Here is a 21,558-nt window from a genome sequence, read left to right on the forward strand (position 1 = left end):
TTTCCTTCATAATTTGTGCTTTGTGTTTTGTTTAAAAAATCCTTCTCCCTTAAAGTTAAAAAGATATCCACATTTTCTTCTAAAAATTTTAAAATTTTTTCCTTTCATATTTAAACTTTTAATCCATCTGGAATTGTGCACAATTTGAGGTAGGGAAACAAGTTTTTTTTTTCCATAATCAATTGTGCTTGTATGTATTGAGTATCTATCTTTTCCTCACTTATCTGCAATAACACCTCTGTCATATATCAAGTTTCCATATTTATGTAAGTTAATTTCTGGCTTCTCAGTCTTGATCCATCAGTTGATTTTTCCATCTTTGCAAAGACAAACTGAATTAGTTTTGCTTTTTAAAGCTTTTATATCTAATAGTAAATGTCCTATCATTTTATTCTTTTTCTTTACAAGTGTTTTAACTGTTCTTGATGTTTTGCTCTTTCAAATAAATCTTAGAATTAGCAAGTTAAATTAGAGGAAGAATCCCCTGTGTGATTATGACTTGATTCTAGAAACCAACTTGGGGAAATAGATATAATGCTAAATTACTCTTCTCATTCCTTTCTCCCTTTCTTTCTATTTATATGGGTTTTCTTTAATATCTTTCAATAAGGCTTCCATATTTTCTCCAATATGGTCTTAAATATTTTTCCTAGTTAGCTTATTTTTTGTTGCTATCACCAATAGTAACAAATGAAATTAATGTTGTTAATCAGATGACCTTAAAATAGGGAGATTATCCTGGATTAACCAGTAAACCCAATGTAATCACAAGGCTCTGTAATGTGGAAGAGGGAGGCAAAAGAGTCGGGGTCAGAGAGATACCACAATGGGCTGAAAATGGCCCCTAAAAAGATATCCACATTAAACCCCTGGAACCTTGAATCATACCTTATATTGCAAAGGTTGTGATTAAGTTGAGGATCTCAAGAGGAGGAGTTTATCCTGAATTATTTAGCTGGTTCCTTATGTAATCACGTTTCCTTATAAGAGAGAGGCAGAGGGAGTTTTGAGAGAGACGCATAGAAGAGTAGGTGGCAAGGTGACCACCAAGGCAGAGACTGGAGTGATGTAACCACAGTGAAGAAAAGCCTGAAACCAACAGAAGCTGGAAGGGGCAAGGAACAGATTCTTTTCTACAGCCTTCAGAGGGAGCATGGCTCTATCAACACTTTGATTTCAAATTTCTGGCCTCCAGAACTGCTGGAGAATTAATTTCTCCTGTTTAAGTCACCAGACTATGTTAGTCTGTTACAGCAGCCCTAGGACACTAATATAGATGCCATGTGAGGAAGACTTGACTAGCCATTGCTGGCTTTGAAGATGGAAGGGGCCACAAACCAAGGAATGCAGAAAGTCTCCAGAAGCTGGAAAAGACAAGGAAACAGATTCTCCTTACTCCAGGGAGAAATAGAGTCCAGCCAACACTTTTATTCTAGCCTGGTGAGAACTATAACAGACATCTAATCTTCAGAATCATAAGGTCATAAATTAGTGTTGCTTTAAGCCATTAAGGATGGTCATTTGTTATAGCAGCTATAGTTAACTGATATATCAGTCTTTCAAGAAGTTTGTCGATTTAATTGGTCTTTTCAGAGCACCAATTTTTTACTTTATTGATCCTTTCTTTGTTTTTTTTAATTTCATTAACTTTTCTCTTATTTTTATTATTTCCTGCCTTGTACTCTCTTTGGTTTGATCTTGTTGATAATATCCTATATATAACCACTTAAAGTTATAACTTTTTCTCTAAATACCCACCCTTTTCACTAAATCCCATAAGTTTGAGTAGTCTTTTCATTATTATTCAATAATTATTATTTTCTAATTTTCATTAAGATTTCGTCTCAACAATGGGATATTTAGAAGTGAGTTTTTTCACATATCCAAAGATATTATTTGTTTTTAGTTTTCTTTTTTGTTACTAGATTCAAATCTATTTGTATTTAATTAGAGATTTATAATACAGATTTCTTGAAATTTGTTAAGGCCTGCTCTTATGGCATCGTAGGTAGTGAAATTTTATTACTATTCCATAAAAGCCTGAAAAATATGTATGCCCAGACGTTGAGTTCATTATTCTAATATGTCCATTAGAAAAACTAGTTGAGTTGTCTGAATCTTCTATATTTCTATTCCTTGTCTGTTTAATTGTATTTTGTAATAAGAAGTATGTTTAACACTCTCCCACCAAAATAATGGATTTATAATGTCTCCTTTAAGTGATCAGATTAAGTGCAAACAAATTTAGAACTGACATATTCCTGTGACTTGAACTTTTTATCCTATCTTTCTTTATTGCTAGTGATTTTGATGGTAATACAATGAGATCAACTTTCTTCAACTACAATTTACTCCATATATTTTTCTTTTCCTTTACTTTCATCTTTGCCATATCTTAATATTTCAGGTGGGTCTCTTTTAATTTGCTGGAAATTGTTTTTTAATCTAATCTAATGCTTTTTTACTTTTACCTGGTGAGTTTTGTCCACTTATATTTATTGGGATCATTGATATATTTGTATTTAATTCTACCATATTTCATGGGTTTCTCTTTGTCCTACTTTTCCTGTTCCTACCTCTCTTACTATTTACTGAATTTATTTCATGATTTTTTCTCATTCCATTGGTTTTTCCTTAACTTATTTGAATACCATATACCATATTTCTATTATTTTACTAGTTAATAATAATCTTTAACATGCATCTTTAATAAAGTCTAAAGTCAATCAATAATGTTACCTTCTCTCAAACAATTCAAGGATCTTAGAATACTTTAACTCTCATCATCTCCTTTCCTGCTTAAATGCTATTGCTTGATAGATTTTAGTCTTATGTTTTTTTTTTCATTGACTAAAAAATTAGTTGTTATTTTAGTTTTATACAGATAATGTTTTCTAGATTTGTCTAGATTTACCCACATAGTTGATTTTTTTCCCCTGTCATTTCCTTTTGTATATCTGGCCTTCCTTCTAGAATAATTTTCTTTCTCCTGAGATTAAATCTTTAGAAATTTCTTCACTGAGGGTCTGCTAATTATAAACTCTCTGCTTTTGGAAAATGTCTATTCCATCAAGTCTACAATTGGGATGGCAGTACTTTTCCTGAACAATGGGATAGAAGACCCACCCTCTCCAAATACTCAGGTATACTAAGCTTTCAACACACGTGAGTGGATCTGCTCTTTTGGCCCAAGAAGATGTCCTCAGTCCAGACTTCTGGTCTGTGGTTCTGCCTTTGAAGTGATTTTTCCTTCAATTTGTCCCTTTCTTGTTCCTTTTTTTTGTTCAGGATGACAGTGGTTTCATTCATGCAGAACTCACAAAAACTTGTCAGTTTTGAAGGTTGTACACAGGGGTCCAAACCATCAGACAATAGAACTTCCCACAGATCCTTCCTGTATAACTGCATGCCCAGTCCTGACTTGCAGTGAAAAGGCTGACTGATTCTTTGTTCAGTTAAATCCTCACATGGAGCAATATTCTCTGGGGACTCACTTTCCAGAAACTCAGAATTTTCCAAACCATCAGTTTTTTGTTTCTTTGTGCCCAGGGGTTCAGTTCTCTGTTTATCCTTTCCTTATACATTTTACTCACACATTTACAGTTAATGTAAGGAGAAAGCAGGCTGCACCTTTCATACTTAACTCGGACATTGCTTCAGCTAAACATTCAAGTTCATAATTTTCAAGCTCTGCCTTCTATCTGACACCAGAACTAAATTTCACTACTCCTCTACTTTAAAACAAGGATCATCTTTCCTACAATTTCAAATAACACAGTCATCATTTCCTTCTAAGACCTCATTGGAACTACCTTTAGCATCCATATTTCTGCCAACAGTCTCTTCAAAGCAATCTAGGGTTTTTCTATGAAGAATCTCACAATTCTTCCAGCCTCTACCCATTTCCCAGTTCCAAAGCCATTTCCACATTTTTGGTATTTGTGACAGCAGCATCCTACTCTCAGTATCAAAATCTTTTCACAGATTAGTGCAGCCTTGAAGGTCTAGGTTTGTGATGAAATTTTATGTTTCAAAAATGTAAGATGAGGATAGTAATACCTGGTCTGTCTAATTCACAAGATAGTTATTGAAAAATGGTTCCTTCCAGAATGTTGCAGAATATCTGCTCAATCAATAAATGTTCATTGAGTGCCTAATGAAGTTGAGTGCCTACCTCCTAATGTGACAGGTACTGTCCTAAGTGCATGGAATATATCATTGAACAAAACAGACAAAACCTCATTTTTCATGGAACTTACATTTTATTTGGAGAGTCAGACACTAAAGAATATACATAACAAATAAGTACATTATACAAATGATAAAAGCTATGGAAAAAACAAAGTAGAAGAGTGTGAGGAAAAGATAAAGCACTACATTAATGTTTTAGAGAAAGCCATTTTTTCTGTAAAGACAAGAAAGATACACTAAGAGAATTTATTTACCAAAGCAATGAGACAAGCCATTAAAAAGCATCACATAATGATCATGGTGATGAGTATACAACTATTTGATGATATTGTGAGCCACTGATTGAACACTATGTTTGAAATGTATGTGTGTGAAGATTTCTCAATAAAAATATTTTTTTTAAAAAAGCATCACAAACTAAGGTTGTTGGCATTGCTTAAGATGAATAATATTATATTCAGCAGTACTTCTTTTTTGCCATCATATATTGTCTAAAATATATACATAGAGATATTGTTTCGCATCATTAGTCAATTTGGAACTATGATGTTTCAGAAATTCAATAAGTGGTAGAGCCTTACGACAAAGTAAATCTAGCTTTATTCCTTGTTTCTGAAGATTTTCATAATATCCTCTCTTAAAACTGATACCTTACCAAGAATGACTTAAAATACTTAATATGAGTTCAAATGAATTATTATTTGTAAAAGCACTTGGCACATTACCTGTTGTATGAGTATTTGTTGAATAAAAAAAAATTAAAGTCATAAAAAGACTATGTCCCAAACCTTTTTTGGGGGATTACTGATTACATTATTAATGCACAAGTTAATAAGAAGAAAATAAAGGGACTGTTTTTGAGAGCTAAGACAGTTTTAGGCAAATTAATTACTGATATGCTTGAGATGATGTTCTTTATAATATTGACAGAGTAATGTGTACATATGCTCATGTATTTCAGTGTTTATCCTATAGCTTGTAAGTATTGGAACTCCTTTACCCTTTGTTTTCTTCAATTTTCCTCCTCATTACGGTACCATTTCCATCAGAACTTGTGAAATGAAAGGCCAAATGAAAGGTGGTAAACAGTTTATGTTTGTTTGGCTTTTAAAAGTACATGAGGAAGTCAAAACAGCTTCTTACAATTGGGTTCAAGATGTGTCCATCCGTTCTATTCCTGTCCTGCTTCACCATGGATCATTGGAGCCTATTTGCATAACTCACTATAATTTCTGAGTTCAAGAATTCTTGAGATATTAATATAAGGACATTTTATTTGAAAATCAGTAATAACTGCTTCTCTTACAAAGTGCTTCTGCAAACAGGTATGGGGGAGTAATAGGTCACATTCCAATTCTGACAGTTGTTCTTTCTCTTTGTAAATGACAAATGGCAGGAAAATCTCTCCCCAGACAGGCCTGGAAGCAACTTTTGTGTTCCCTTCACACCATTTTCACATAGCCATTTCAACATTTACCGTACTGTATTTCATTGTTTGCTAGTCAGCCTCTCCTTGCCCTCCCACTGACAACTCCTTGAAGGAGGAATTGTGTTTTCATCTTCATAGTCCCAGATTTTTTTGCTTAGTTCCTAATCCTACTGATGAGAGGAAGAATAAATCAATAAATGATCACTGTGTTTTATATGAGGGTTTACCAGGTCTGTCTCCTAAACACTCTAAATCCAGCAAAAGCAGGTTGGTAAGGTCCCTTGTTTGGGAGCAGCCCAGCTCCCTTAATTGCAAGAAACTGATTCAAAAATGTTATCTACATAACACTTTTAATATTTTTAAATATCTAATTATTTTTTATATTTACAAATATATAAAATTCCCCTTTAATATTTCTATTATCTATACCTATCATAAGGGTATCAAACCATTTGTATCTTAGCATAAGTATAAGCTGTCTTTCAAATAGATTGGAAGGTTAAAAATACTCCTATAGAGGGTGGGCCATGATGGCTCAGCAGGCAGAGTTCTCTCCTACCATGCCAGAGACCTGGGTTCGAGTCCCAGTGTCTGCCCATGTAAAACAGAAAAAGAAAATACTCCTGTAGAATAGGATATCTTACCCAATGCAAACTCACTAAAAGTCTCAAACATCCATCGAAGAATTTAAGTTCCCTTCTTTGGTGAAGTTAGACTAAACAGTTTACACTGTGTAACTGTGATATTTATCCCCATGATTATTCAGAGATTCAGATAAACTCTTGATGAAAAATGTTCAAATACATTTTTAACATAGGCCTTCAGAGGTTTTATTGTTCTGAAATCAAATCTATTAAACATTGTGAATACATCATTTCTCATTAAAATTCTTTCTTAATGCATTTGATGTGTAAAAGTTGGATGTCAGTGAATAATTTATAAGTAAATATTGTTTTATAGTATTTATCTTAGAAATTAAAGTGAATAGAACACAAGAGAAAAATGGAAGGAAAAAAAGATACAACTGATAGAGAGGATCGGACTTGACAGGATAATCTCAGGGTTAATGTAGCCTTTCTAAAGGGCACTCTTAGCTTATGTAAATAATTTTTCCAGATGTTTTATTTTATGAAATAAACCAGTTGACAAGTCAGCTCATTTAATAGACCAACTGTGCTGGTTGGAAGCTATCGTGCACCCCAGAAAAGCCATGCCCTTTAATCCTCATTCAATATTGCTGGGTGAAATCTTTTTTTATTGTTTTTTTGGAGATATGACCCACCCAATTGTGGGTGGTAACTTTTGATTAGATGGTTTCCATGGTGATGCTTCTCCACCCATTCAAGGTGGGGCTGCTTACTGGACCCTTTAAGAGGGAATCAATTTTGGAAAAAGCTTTAGAGCCATGAGAGCCACCAGAACCTACAGAGTTGGCAGAATGGACAAAGCCCAAAGAGAAAGCTAGCAGATCTTGCCATGTACCTTTCCAGCTAAGAGAGAAACTCTGAATGTCATCGGCCTTCTTCAACTGAGTTATCTTTTTCTGGATGCCTTAGATTGAACACTTTTATAGCCTTGCTTTAATTTGGACATTATAACTGTTAACTTGCAACTTGCTACTTTCTCCTTTTTAAAAGCCATTAATAAACAAAAAACACAACAAACATGGTCAAGTTTCATTAGGATAGGATTGTATTAAATGAGATTATATGAACATGTTCCTGGTGATCCAAAAACTATTATAAAAATGTAAAGTGTTATTTTTACACAAACATTTTGCCCTACAACTGTTCATGCATGACGGCTTTGAGCATAATTCCTGCGACCACTAAATGACATCAGGATTACGCATTTTGTTTGATGGCTCCAAGTAGGGTTCCTTTGAAAAAAAATCCCTGTATAATTCCATCACTTCAAAAAGAATTCTGTGAAATATCTGTATCATTCTTGGATCAAGAAAAGAGAAATGGAGAAAAAAAAAGAAAAGAAAAGAGAAATGGCTATTATAAATTTGGGGAGACAGGAAAGATAGTTTGGGGAGCTGATGTAATCAGTTTATGAAACTAAGAGAACAAAAATCATTATGAATGATGGTAGATTATTGACAAAATGAGCAAGAACTGATGTACGACTATCAAGCCAAGGATGTTTGTAAAATCCTATTAGACCAAGGACTTTAAAAAGCTCTTGCTTCTACCCCTGAAATGGTGGGAGCACTAAAGCTCACACATGTGTCCTCCCCCACCCATGAATTTCTCTGTGCTCTGAGAAAAAAGAGAACTAAAAGAACAAAGTACCTGCCAGAAAAAGGAAGACCTTTAACATATTTATATAGTCACCATTTCTCATAAAACACGAACCAATACTTAGCAAATAGTTTGTTAAATCTTTTTTAGGTTTACTACCAGGTTTTCATTAGATCCAACCTAATTTTAGGTTGGATACATACATCTATATGTCCCACATTAGATAACTACCCAATAAGCTTCCTCTTAGTCCACTATCTTATTAACAATAGCTTAAGCATTAAAATAGATTATTCTAACTATTCCCTTTATAACATATTTTCACTTAGTAAATCCAAGCATTAGAAATATATGCTATGGGGGGTGCAAGGGTAGTTCAGTGGTAGAATTCTCGCCTGCCATGTGGGAGATCTGGGTTCAATTCCTGGTCCATGCACCTCCCAAAAAACAAACCAGCAAGCAAAACGAACAACAGCCGACCAAACAAACAAACAAAATTCAACAAATGGTGCTGCAGTAATGGGATACTCGCATGGAAAAACAATGAAATGTGACCCCGCCATACAGCACACACACACACAAAAAAAGAAAGAAATACATGCTGTGGTTGCTTAATCTAAGCTACATTATGACAGAAAACCAAGAGAAATTTGAAAAAATTGATTATTCACAAAATTGCACTGTTTATTTAGCAAAAAAAATATTTTTATCATTAACAATTGCCAGAAGGTGGAAGCAAGCCAAGTGTCCATTAACTGATTAACGGATAAACAAGATGTGGGGTATTTTTCAGCCATAAAAGGCACGAAGTTCTGATACATGCAAGAGCATGGATGAAACTTGAAGACAACAGATTGATTGAAATAAGCCGGACACAAAAGGACAAATTTGTGTGATCTCATTGATACGAAATAACTGCAATAAGCAAAATCCTAGAGACAGAAACTAGAATATAGGTTACCAGGCACCAGGCTATGCAGAGGGAATGGGGAGTGAATGCTTTAAGTATACAGAATTTCTATTTGGGATGATGGAAAAGTTTTGGTAATGGATGGTGGTGATGGTAATACAACATTGTGAATATAATAAATGGCACTGAAATATATATTTGAATATGGTTAAAATGGAAATTTTAGATTGCATATGTGTCGCTAGAATAAATTTTTTGAACAATATTCATTGGACTATACAACACAAATAGTGAACCCTAGAGTAAACTACAGACTATGGTTAATAGCATAATTATAAAAATGTTCTTTCATCAATTACAGCAAACGTACCACACTAACGTAAGGTGTTAGTAATAAAGTAGTATATTGGAACTCTGTATCTTGTGCATGATTTTTCTGTAAATCTACAACTTCTCTAATAAAAAATAAAAAGTATATTTTTATCTGGCTTCTTAGCGTTATGTATATGCAACATTAACTAATCATTGCAATACGCCATCAAACATAATTAGCAAAAATATTTTTATCTAGCTACTTAGCATCATATATATGCAACATTAAATAATCATTAGAGCAAATCATCAAATATAATTTTTTCCTCTAGATTTTAATCTAATTAATATGATAACTTTTTAATGATAGAATACAGCATTTTCTCTTTTGCTTTTCCTTATTATTAAATGCTAAGGAACATAATTACTGTCTAGACAATCACTTAATACATTTTCAAATTGTTTACTAATATACAAAAAATAGTTCAGATCTACCTCCATTTATTTTCCTAATCGAGGTTATAGCAATCACATCACAATTCTTGGAAATGTTCACAGAATTAATTTTGCTCTATTTTACTCTAGTCACAGACACACACACACACACACCCCTGTTTAAATTTCCACTGTCTCATTTTGAAAATACACATATATTCCTGTTTTCGAAAATGCAACAGTAAATTACGTGTGTGAAATAATGGTGAAAAGGGTGTTTAAGCATTTTAATACAATGAACATTACTATAATAAATACATCCAGATTCTAAAAGCATATTTTAAACTGTTTTGAAGGAAACTTTCATAATGCAAAATCATGTGATAAGGTTATTGTAATCTCAGTATTTAAAATCTAGACTACAGATTTTAAATGCTTCTTTTCATTTTTATAAGTAAATGATTGGAATAAGGTCACTGTGCCACATGACAGTTATCTAAAATTATAACCTCATTTTATTTTATGAGTGTCTAAGTCATAGCACTTTAGCCAATGCAACATGCTTCCAAACAGAGGACCTTTTCTTTGATCGTTAGCTAACGTAATTTTCACAAAAATGTTAAAGGAAATATAAATTACAATTATATACTCACCTTTTGGTGTCTTGAAATACTCTGGCAAAATTAAAATGAATGTGATCAATATTGCCACAAGTAATTTAAGGGGGGCTGTCTTTGTCATATCTCCTCATATGACCCAAGCATGCCCCCGTTCAGGACCCGGGAGGTGTGTTTCTTCCTACTTCAAGTCTCAAATCCGTGGCGCTTTGAGTTACGCAATTTGCCTCATACTTCCTTTTGGGTAAGACCTTAAAAAGAGGCCCTGAACTGAGACTTCTTCATTTTGAGTCACTTTCCATCAAGAAAGCTACCCTCAAATTAGTCCTTTCAAACTATCTTCTGCTCAAAAAAAGATAAATAAATGACCTCAAAAAGCAAAGGAGTCTTGCTCATATCTACTTCTGAAGCTCTTTTCCCATATTTAGTAATCTGTGTGAATAAGGATAAACCCACAATGTCTTCACCAAAAACAAAGGGTGTTCTTGGTTACAAATGTTAGACTTTTGAGAAAGATGGTATTTATTACTAAATCCATGTGAACTGTGGGGAGGCTAAATGAGGTACTGGTTTAAAAGAATGTGCTCACCTAGTCTTGCCAAAAGGTAAAATAGATTTAACAGTTCATTAATGCAAAATTCAAGCAAGTCAAGCAGAACACAAAAACATATATAAAATCCTTAGGATTTTCTAAGCACCAAGGGCGGTGAACATTTCAAGGAGGTTAGTACAAAGTTATCTAAAACTTAAATCCACATAAAGCAATGTAGTATAATGAAAAACTTGGGTCCTTGGGGAAGCAACTTCTGAATCTTTGGAATTTCCTGTGTTAGGAGTATCTCTTGTTCTTTGTGGTGGGCCCAGGCCCATACCTGATAGTTCATATGCTAAGGAGAAGACTGGTAGTTGGCCAACCACACCTGCAGTCTTAGGGTGAGAGCTAGTGCCATCAGAAAAACCAACCATGTGATTGAAGTATTGGGGCTTTGATCCTCTGGGAGAGGAAGGGAACTGCAGATTGAGTTCAACCACATGGACATAGATTCCATCAGTCATGTCTATGTAATAATACCCCATATAAGCTCAGGGCATTCAAAGCTCAGAAGAGCTTCCATGATTGAGAAAATACATTGCTGCTGAGCTGGAAGGGTGATGTATTTTGACTCCACATGAAGTGGACACGAAGCTTGTACACTCTTTCAGATCTCACTCTTATGTATCTCTCCCTATGCTACTTGTTTGTATCTCTTTACTATAACTATAATTCTAAGTTCTGTGAATCCTTCTAGAGAATTATTGAATCTGAGGGGGTGGTGGGAACCCCCAAATTTGTAGCCAGTTAGTTAAAATTCTGGGTGGCCTACGCCACCAAACTCAACAACTGGTGCCTGAAGGACAATCCTGTAGAGGATTGCCCTAAACCTGTAGAGTGTGATCTAGAGTCAGAATTGAATTGATTGAGTTACCGCAGTGTTTGATTTGGGATCAGGAGCTGTGGAAATTAAGAGGTTTTTGGGTAACCTGCACAAATTATGTCAGAGAAGTGGATTTGCTGGACTGACCCTGAATCACTGAAATGTGGTTGGGAAGAGAAACGATGGAAGGGCCAGGAATGAGGACCTATGATTTCTGGATGGCTATCTAGTCATCCATGGTATGAAGTGGCAGCCGCGTGACCAATTACTAAAGGTATAAGTTGCCAATGGAATTTAGAACTGTCGGTAGATCAACTCCTGATCTACTTGGCTCACTGGATACATAAGAAAATGCAAATAAGAAAAAAAGCAGATGGCAGGCCAGCTAACGGTAACCAGGCTGAGAGGTGATGTGGGCAGTGGGCTGAAGACGAGTGCCAGAGAACTTGGATCTCTTCTAAAAGACAGTATTTCAGTTACTGAACTTTCAGCAAGCGACCCTTTTGAAAGCCAAGAGCTTCTTCAGAAAGGATTTCCGTCTGTGAAAAATGAACTTATGCACAGTCATCTTCTTGAATTATCAGAAAAGAATTTCCAGCTCAACCAAGATCAAGTGAATTTTTCCACACTGAGAAATATCCAAGGTCTGTTTGCTCTGCTAAAATTACAGATGGAATTCAAGGTGATACAGCAGGATCAGCGGCTTCCATTACTTCAGTGCTCAAACTTTTCACGGGATATTTGGAGGGTTAATGAGACTATTGGATTTAAAGATATTCTTAATGATCCATCACAAAGCGAAGTAATGGGAGAATAACACTTGATGGTTGAATATAAACTTGTTTTACTGTAATACAGTTGTGCGTTAGTGAAAATAGTGACTACACCTTGTTTATAGTTGTCTTTCTACTATAATTTGATGCACACAAGATTAAAAGTACTGACACATGAGAAATTTTGCCATTCTCAAAATTATTTGGTTTATGGCCATGTGATAATTGAAAACACTAAAGAGAGATGATTTTAAAGCTAGTTTATACTAACACTGCAGCCTTCTATGTCTTTAAAAAATCATTGCAAATGAATATTATAAATCTGCCTGCAGGTTCTGATTAAATCCATTTTCTAGGTATTCCATAAATTTAATTTTGGATAGTCATTACAATATTTGAATGGGTAGCCTGAATTCATAGTAGCATCTTTCAGAATAAATATTTGTAATTGATTTCATTGACAGCTTCAAATTAAGAACAAGACAAAATGTTTACACTTAAAACAAAGGGTGAATATCAGTCATGTCCAAGTTGTATGTATGTCATTCATTCATGTATTCATTAAATAATTGTTGATGCCCTTTCTCATTTCTTTTAAATTAAGAAGTTCTGGGTTTATAGAAAAATCATGCAGAAAGTACAAAGTCCCCATATATGCTCCCTTCCTTCCCCCACGTTGATGCCCTTTTAGGGACCCGAGCTGTGCGGGATTCTGGTGTTCAGAAAAAAACTGTGTCTGGAAGACAGTAAACAATTAAAAATGCAAGGACAAGCTAAAGGTTGACAAAATTTTGGTTCCATTTTACTATGCTATATACATAAGCAGTAGATTGGGTCTCATGATTGTTATGCCTATAAATGCAGTGACAATCCTTACAGGATCCACATTCTCAGTTACTATTTCAAAGGAATCTCTTTCTTTATGATAATCCTAATGAAATAAAATACTTTAATTTAGCATGTCAGTGAAGGGTAGGGAAAATACATGGTGAAGAAAGCATATGTGCAAACAAATATCTATACTTTGTAGGCCACCATTCCTACAGATTCCACTTGATGATATTCATAAAATGTCCTATGTTTGGTGTCTACTCCCATTTTCACTCTTTAGCCTCAGATCCTAAGGTCTCAAGCCATCTTTCCTGCCTGTGCATCAAATTGCTGTACTCAACCTGCAAGAGGGAGGTTGGTTGGGAGGGGTGGGGGTCCATGTCCCTGAAGCCTTCCCCACCCATTTCACAGGTTCCACCAATTGGTTAGTGGATGTTCTACTCCCCATTTTGATTCTGTTTTGGTCCCCCAAGACATTTTGACTCTTATCTATGATTTCACACATTTCAACCCCAACTATGTTATCAATGGACATGAAATTCATCAGGAAAGCATTTTATTGATAGAACACCATTAAATCTATGTAGTGCCTTGGTCAGCTTTCTAAACAAGACCGTTAAACTATTTCTGTTTTCTTCCACTTCAATTTTGATTTTACCAAAATTAGTTTGGTTAAGTTCTATTCTTTTCTGTGAAATTTTGCAAGAACACTTTGCTTAGTGTATTATGGTTTTATCCATATTAAAATTTACTGATTTGTGAGGTTTCTTTATGGTCATATTTCTTCTAGACCACTCCCCCCTCCCCCCACACTCTGGCCTGGATCTGGGGATACTATTCTTGGGCACTTGAAAGACAAAGTTCTCTAGCAGCTGCATGGGCCCTTTGCCTGTGATGGGCTGACTCCTGAGTTCTGCAGCTGGTGATTCTGGTGATGTGCAGAGGGTGGCTGTTGGGAGGCCAGCTCAGGCACTCCAAGTCCCAGGCTACAGCCTCGCTGTTCTAAAGATGGTATGCCCTCAGACATTCACCTCTAGTCCACTTGCTGGACAGCAGTGTGTCATATCTGAGTTAAAAAATCCATGATAAAATCATGGTATACCCTCGGATATTTCTGGAATCACTTGTTGTTTTCAGTTAGTCTATTATGTTACTAACCCAATTTTTACAATTACTTTTGATCATTCTACCTTCAGTTACTAACTGCTTGAAGTGTTAGAAGATCAATAGCAAGTAATTACTTCCAAATATCCCCAAGGTTAAATTCTCCAAGATTCAATGTCAAGGGTTAAAATTAAAGGTCCAATATATCTTGTTTTTCTGACTGTCATAATTCAACCACTAAAATATTTTATCATCATAACTGCTATACAATAAAATATATCATTAAATATTTCTGTTCTAAACATCAGCAATCTTTTACAATGTGACTGCGTGATTGTGAATACCTTGTGTCAGATGCTCCTTTCATCCAGGGTATGGATAGATGAGCAAAAATAAGGACAAAAAATAAATAGTGGGCGGGGGATAAGGGATAAAAAAATTGGGTAGATGGAAATATTAGTGGTCAATGAGAGGGAACGGCTAACAGTATGGGATGTATGAGTTTTTTCTTTTTATTTCTTTTTCTGGAGTGATGCAAATGTTCTAAAAATTATCATGGTGATGAATACATGACTATGCAATGACATTGTAAGCCATTGATTGCACACTTTAGATGAACTGTATGTGTGTGAGGATATCTCAATAAAAATATTTAGGAAAAAAACACCAGCAATCACTAAGGTTTAAGAATTAAGTTGCAGTTTCTTGTAGATAATACAACTTAAAATGAGATAGTGCCTTACAAATAAATGGACATCAGTTGTGCTAACCCTTGACTTTATGTTTTAATTTCATCTTGAAGATAGAGCTGAAGCAACAGCTCTATGGAAGCATAAACCAACTTGGAGTAGAAAGGCAATGAATGGTGTGTAAGAAACTTTCTTTAACGATGCTATTTGTGGCTTTTTTACATGACGTGAAGGTCTCAGTAGTGGCAAACCCAGTGTATGTTTAAGTGTATGATGGCCCTTGGATCCATCTCTTCCTCATATTTACGTTGAATGTTACATAACGATCATCACCTCTGAGTCACTCATACTTGAAAACTCAGCAGTCACTTATTTTTAGTGACAGATCTATAGATAGGTCATAAGTCATTTAACCTTACTCCAATTATTGTCATTTTAAAAATTTATATATAGCCCACAGTGTGAACATATGAATCTCTGTGTGTATCTATGATTATAGACTGGAATTACTGAAACAGAGCGTATGAAGATTTTTGAAGTTCTTAATTTAGTAGCCAACTGTTCCAGAGAAATTGTGTCAACATACATTCTACCAACAGTATGTGAGTGCCCATATATCACTATACTTCATGACTAGCCCATTTTATTCTTTTAACCTTTGCTAATTTGAAAGAAAAAAAAATCTTGTTTTAATTTGCAAGTCTTTGCTAGTAAGTTGGAACTTTTTCATGTTTGCTAGCAATTTGAATTTATTCTCTTGTGAATTGCCTATTGATGTCTTTTATTGGAACAGTCATATCATTCTTGTTGATTTATAAGTTTTTTTCCTCTATTGTGAAATGTGTGTCTTTTGTCATATACGTTGCAAGCATTTTCCCCAGGTTTTTGCCTTTGCTTTTTTTTTTTTTCGCATGGGAAGGTACTGGGAATCGAACCCAGGTCTCCAGCATGGCAGACAAGAGCTACCATGGCCCGCTCACCTTTGCATTTTATATATGGTGCATATTTTTGTATGGGTAGGGGATTATTTTGAGAAAGAACAAAATATGGAAGATTATGTATATAAATTATATGCTGAGAAACACAATTCATCCCCATCGTGTTTATGATATTATACAAATAATTCATAGTTTATTAAGTAATTTATCCTTAAATACAAAATTTACTTGCAATTTTATTTTTGATTGCCTGGAATGCATACTATCAAACATAAAAAGCTGGGTCATCTACCTCTGAAAACTTATTTTATTTCCGCATTTCAATATTTTATTTTGCAATTTCCAAAGTATCTTCACACATATTAGATTATAAAAGGGAAATCTAGAAACTGCTGAGGGCTTCAGGTCTGCAATTACTCACTCAACGTGTCCTTCTCCCTCTGATCTCAATGAAAGAATAAAAGATTAATAAATCTAAAGCAAAAGAGGTTACTACTACTAAATTAGTGTTTAACTTTCCTCAGCTTATATCCCATACCTGAGACCCAAGTTCTTAAAGTACTTTAATGTGTTTATACTTATAATCAAGACTGAAACTCTTTAACAATTGCCCTTTTTGTGCTAGGTACAAAGTTTTAAAAATGAGGGCATCCTTTATTTCAAGGATCTTCTCTACCAAGAAAGCAAGAGCAACATGTTTGTTTTTTTTTTAATGATAAATAATAGCTTTTAAAATGATGGCTTCAATTTAACTTTTGTTAAATTGTAGCTATATGTTATCACATGACATATTTACTTATGAATCAATATATTTATGATCAGTATGTTTTATTTTTCTTTTTTCTAATGGAAACCACCACTAAGCCCTTCATTATATTCTGTAGAAATGTCTTTTGGGAATCAATACATACATCAACGTTAGGGAACATTTACTGAGCATTTACTATGTGCTACTGCCTAGTGTTGAATGCTTTACATGGATTATCTTATTCAAACCCCCAGCAACTCTTAGAGGAAGTTACTATCAAGATTCCAATTTTATGTTTATTTGGTGCAAAATTTATATTTTGACTAGTGCATTTTCAATATAACTTATGTAGACAGCTTAATTGAACACCATAAGAACATGGAACCTTAAGTAGGGCATGAGATTTTGTTGGTTTGTTCAAAGTGATGCCCCGATAAATCCCAGAGTGATTGGAACAGTGAATAAAAAAGTATTTGCAAAGTAACCTTCGGGGAATGGTGAGAAAGGGGGAAAATTCAACTTCCCCAAGTTGAATTCTTGATATTATCACAAGCAATGGGGACAACCAAAGCTGTAGGCTGAGCCCCCAATCTTGGGGTTTGTTCATATGAAATTTAACCCCACAAAGGATAGGTCAAGCTTACTTAAAATTAGGCCTAAGAGTACCCCCCCAAGAGAACCTCTTTTGTTGCTCAGATGTGGCCTCTCTCTCCAGCCAACACAACAAGCAAACCCACTGCCCTTCCCCTGTCTATGTGGGACATGACTCCCAGGGTATGGACCTTCCTGGCAACGTGGGACAGAAATCCTAGAATGAGCTGAGATTCAGCATCAAGGGATTGAGAAAACCTTCTCAACCAAAAGGGGGAAGAGTGAAATGAGACAAAATAAAGCTTCAATGGCTGAGAGATTCCAAACAGAGTCGAGAGGTTATCCTGGAGGTTATTCTTACGCATTAAATAGATATCACCTTGTTAGTCAAGGTGTAACGGAGAGACTGGAGGGAACTGCCTGAAAATGTAGAGCTGTGTTCCAGTATACAATCACCTTGAAGATGATTGTATAATGATATAGCTTTCACAATGTGACTTTATGATTGTGAAAACCTTGTGTCTGATGCTCCTTTTATCTACCTTATCAACAGATGAATAAAACATATGGAATAAAAAGAAATAGTGGGGAAACAAATGTTAAGATAAATTTAGACTGAAATGCTAGTGATCAATGAAAGGGAGGGGTAAGGGGTATGGTATGTATGAATTTTTTTCTGTTTTCTTTTTATTTCTTTTCTGAATTGATGCAAATATTCTAGAAATGATCGTGATGATGAATATGTAACTATGTGATGATATGAATTACTGATTTTATATGTAGAACAGAATATCATAAGTTAAGAATGCTTGTGTTAGTTTGTTATATATATATTTAATTTAAAAATTAATAAAAGAAGAAAAAAAGATTCCAATTTTAGAGGCAAAGGAAATGAGCTATAGAGAAATCAAGCAACTTGCTCAAAGTCACATAGTTAATAAAGGGTAAAGCTAGGGTTTAAACCCAGAAGGTCTGACTAAAGACTAAATGCCTTCAATCACTGTGCGATACTGCCACCCAACTTTGTTGCAACTCAGGCTGAGTGACATTTGTCAAGAAGTTCACTTAACACCGCAAAACGATAATAAAAGCAAGCACAGTTATAGCTCTTACAATGTGCCAGGCTCTGTTCTTACCTGGGATTTATCAACTGCTTGCGGTATTTACATTTTTGGCTGGATAATTTTTTGTAGGGGGATCTCTGCAAAGAATGGGTAGTAACACCTCTGGCCTCTACTCACTAGGTGCCAGTATCAACCCCTCCCCAACTTGTGACAACCAAAAATGTTTCCAGACATTGCCAGATGTTCCCTGCTGCCAGATGAGAATCACTGTGCCAAGCACTTCACTTACTCAAACTATTTAATCCTCATAATAACCCTGTGAGACAGTTACATCATTATTTCCCTTTTAGTCACTTCAGACCAGTTCTATTCCAGGTAATCTAATCATCCAGCCAATGAACTTAAAAACCAATTCATAATCTGGATCAGCCTAATTACTTCTAATTGTGCAGATAAGCTATTTACTTTGGCAACACATCAGTACTTGGATTAACACATTTAGGAGAGGGGAGTAATCTCTTATTAGTGGCATCTGCCTGATGGAGAAGAGAAGGTTCCGCAAAATTCCCATCTCTTCATTCATTTTGCGATTCATTCAACAAATATTTACTGAAGACTTTAAACATCAGGCAATGTTCTGAAACCTGGAGATACAGAAGCAAATGTGGGGCAGTCTTTGCCTTCACGTTCTAGTGGGCGATGTACTTTGAATGAGAGACAATTAATCAAGTAAATAACGATAATAAGTTATTTTCAGATAATATTAAGTGTTCTGAAAAAAAAATAAGGCATAGTATGAGGCTGAGACATGTTAGGAGAGAGCTGGGCAGGGCGCATGTTGGTTAAATAGGGATGTTAATGAAGGCTTTGTATGATTCCATTTATTTGACAGTTGAGAAAGGCAAAACCACAGTGACAGAAAACAGATCTGTGGTTGCCAGAGGCTGGAGGTAGAAGGAGGCGTTGACTTCAAACGGCACAAGGGAATTTTTAGGATGATGGAAATATTCTATATTTTGATTATGATAGTGGTTACACAACTGTATGCATTAGTCAAAGTTCAGAAATGTACACTAAAAAGGGTGGGTTTTACTATATGTAAATTATAACTCAATAAACATCTCTTTCTTTTTCCCCACACAAAGCCTGTTTTAGAAGAGATTATTAAGAAAGGGACTGAGGAGCCATTTCTGAGGCTGGCGGCTTTCCCCTGGGCGACAGTCTGAATTTAATTGAGGAGAAAGCCTTGGGGCAGAAGATTCCCTGGGCAGGAGATGATTGCAACACTACCCCACCTGCTATTCACCTTCAGCAGCTGTGGTGAGATTTTTGCAAAGAAGCCCCAGGGCATGAGGGCACAGGGAAGTCATCCTGTACTCAGGTTCAACTGTGAGCGGGGAAGCCAGTACCTCAAAGAGCAAGGGAAGCTACTCGGCATTGCTCAGACCACAGGCTGTGGTTCACTGACCTGCTTTCTCTTTGTTCACCTAGTTTATTTCTTCCCCAGTGGGTCTGGCTGCTATCCTGTGCCACCACCATATTTAGAATGTTTGGGACTGGCAGAGTCCACCGTTTGACTCACATCTCCTTGGAGATGGCTGGCTTTCTCTAGGCCAGTTCATATACGCCCGTTTTGTTGGCACCGTCCCTGCCCCAACCACGTGTGGGGTGAACGGCAGAGTTTGTCTTCACTGACAAAACACACGGCATTAGATAGCACCATATGCAGGAAACAACCCGTAGGGGCTGCTTGCCTTAGAAGGTGTGGGGCAGGCAAGTCTGCCCAGCCAAAATGCATCACAGAGAGGAGGCAAGAAGGGAAAACCACCATGGAATGGATTCCTAGACACCCTGTAGTATTTCAGCCTCTGGGAACAAAGTTTCTGGCAACAAATCTCACATTGAAATGCACTGTCTTGTTTATTATAGTTATAAAGAGACAGAAAAGCACAATCAAAACAATCTTCATGATGCTAGAATATAACAGCCTTTGACTCATAGGAAACAGCAAAATTAATTGCTCAGATTCTGAAAGTATTAGGTTCAATAGGTTTCATCTCAGATCTAAAGAACAGGCTGCAAGATGTGAGATCTTGTAAATATGAATAATTTTTTTCTGGAGGCGGTGGGGGAAGGGACCAGTGTGGAGAGCAGAGAAAATGAAATGAACCTTATATTCTCCCTTGTATTCTCAGACCGCTGCATTTGTGAATGTTTTGGAAAGTGTATAGTACGTGCCACCTTCTGTTCACCCGCTGTTTTTTGTATCTCAGGTCAGCTGCTTATTACTCAGTCAGATCTTTGCCTAAGAATTCTGTGCTAAGTATAGTTACTGAATATAGAATGCAAGTGTGAACACAGAAGGATATGTCCTTTTAAAAATACAAAATGGCAGAGAAAGAGGAAGCATGATGACTGATAAGAACTTTGTGGTGCACATATCTGTCTGTTTCATCTTTGTTCATTCTCTACAAATACCAGTCTTACATGCTCTAGGCTTCTTCAGGTTATTTGTTACATGTTGCTAAATGAATATTCTATAAACAAACCATCAGCAACGGAACAAGCCTAAATACTCAGCTTTGTATAGCAGTTATGAACTTGTTCTCTGAGAACATTCAAAAAGAAACCTTTGAAAAAAAAATCAAAATCAGAAAAGAAACCATTGAGGGTGGGAAAAAAAAAAAGAAAGAATCCGGACTGGGTGGTTCCTGTTTGTTGAACAATGAATCAGGAAGTAATATATCAAATAAAAGATACATTCTGGAACATTTTAAAAAGCATGGGACATCAATATCTACTAATAGTACTGCAACTATTATTTTTAAAAAGGTAATGTAAGAATATCAAGATGCTGAAAGATATTTTGTAATGCATGGAAATAAAATACAAGTACTTTGTGTTCATTTCCTTGCTCTTTGTAAATTTATGAAACCCTGAACTAAGGACTTTTAAAGCTTCATGAAACTGTTAGTATAACACCATAAATTAAGGGAAAAATTCTTATCTATATATGTTATAAGGCTCAAGGAAGGAATGACCACAATCTAAGGTGCTGTTTCTCAAAGCTTCATAGGGCAAGGGCATTTTTTCATTAATTCAGTCACTCATTCATGCAGCAAATATTTATGAGTGCTTGCCATCGAAACCTCTCACGTAGACAGAGAGCATGCGAGAAAACTAATGTTCACGATACATCTGGTAACTGCTACGACAGAGGGGCACTCAAGGTACTATGGGAGTGCAGAGGGCAAACATTTTCAGG

General features: G+C 35.6%; 1 protein-coding gene and 1 pseudogene across 2 annotated transcripts in view; one reads left to right on the forward strand and one right to left on the reverse strand.

Annotated features, from left to right (window-relative positions):
• TMEM156 (transmembrane protein 156) overlaps window positions 1-10,427 on the reverse strand; it is a 41,348-nt gene extending 30,921 nt beyond the window's left edge. Inside the window, exon 1 of one of the 2 annotated variants that reach the window (XM_077136606.1) lies at window positions 10,177-10,427. In XM_077136606.1, the coding sequence (XP_076992721.1) occupies window positions 10,177-10,264 (88 nt within the window). In that variant the 5' untranslated portion in view covers window positions 10,265-10,427. The remainder of the gene's footprint in view (window positions 1-10,176) is intronic. The other variant, XM_077136605.1, reaches the window with a different exon arrangement.
• A 1,501-nt stretch (window positions 10,428-11,928) lies between these two features.
• LOC143663375 (proteasome maturation protein pseudogene) lies at window positions 11,929-12,408 on the forward strand (annotated as a pseudogene).
• The last annotated feature ends 9,150 nt before the right edge of the window (window positions 12,409-21,558 follow it).

Source organism: Tamandua tetradactyla, chromosome 19 (genome assembly GCF_023851605.1).
Source record: "Tamandua tetradactyla isolate mTamTet1 chromosome 19, mTamTet1.pri, whole genome shotgun sequence".
Lineage (NCBI taxonomy): Eukaryota > Metazoa > Chordata > Mammalia > Pilosa > Myrmecophagidae > Tamandua > Tamandua tetradactyla.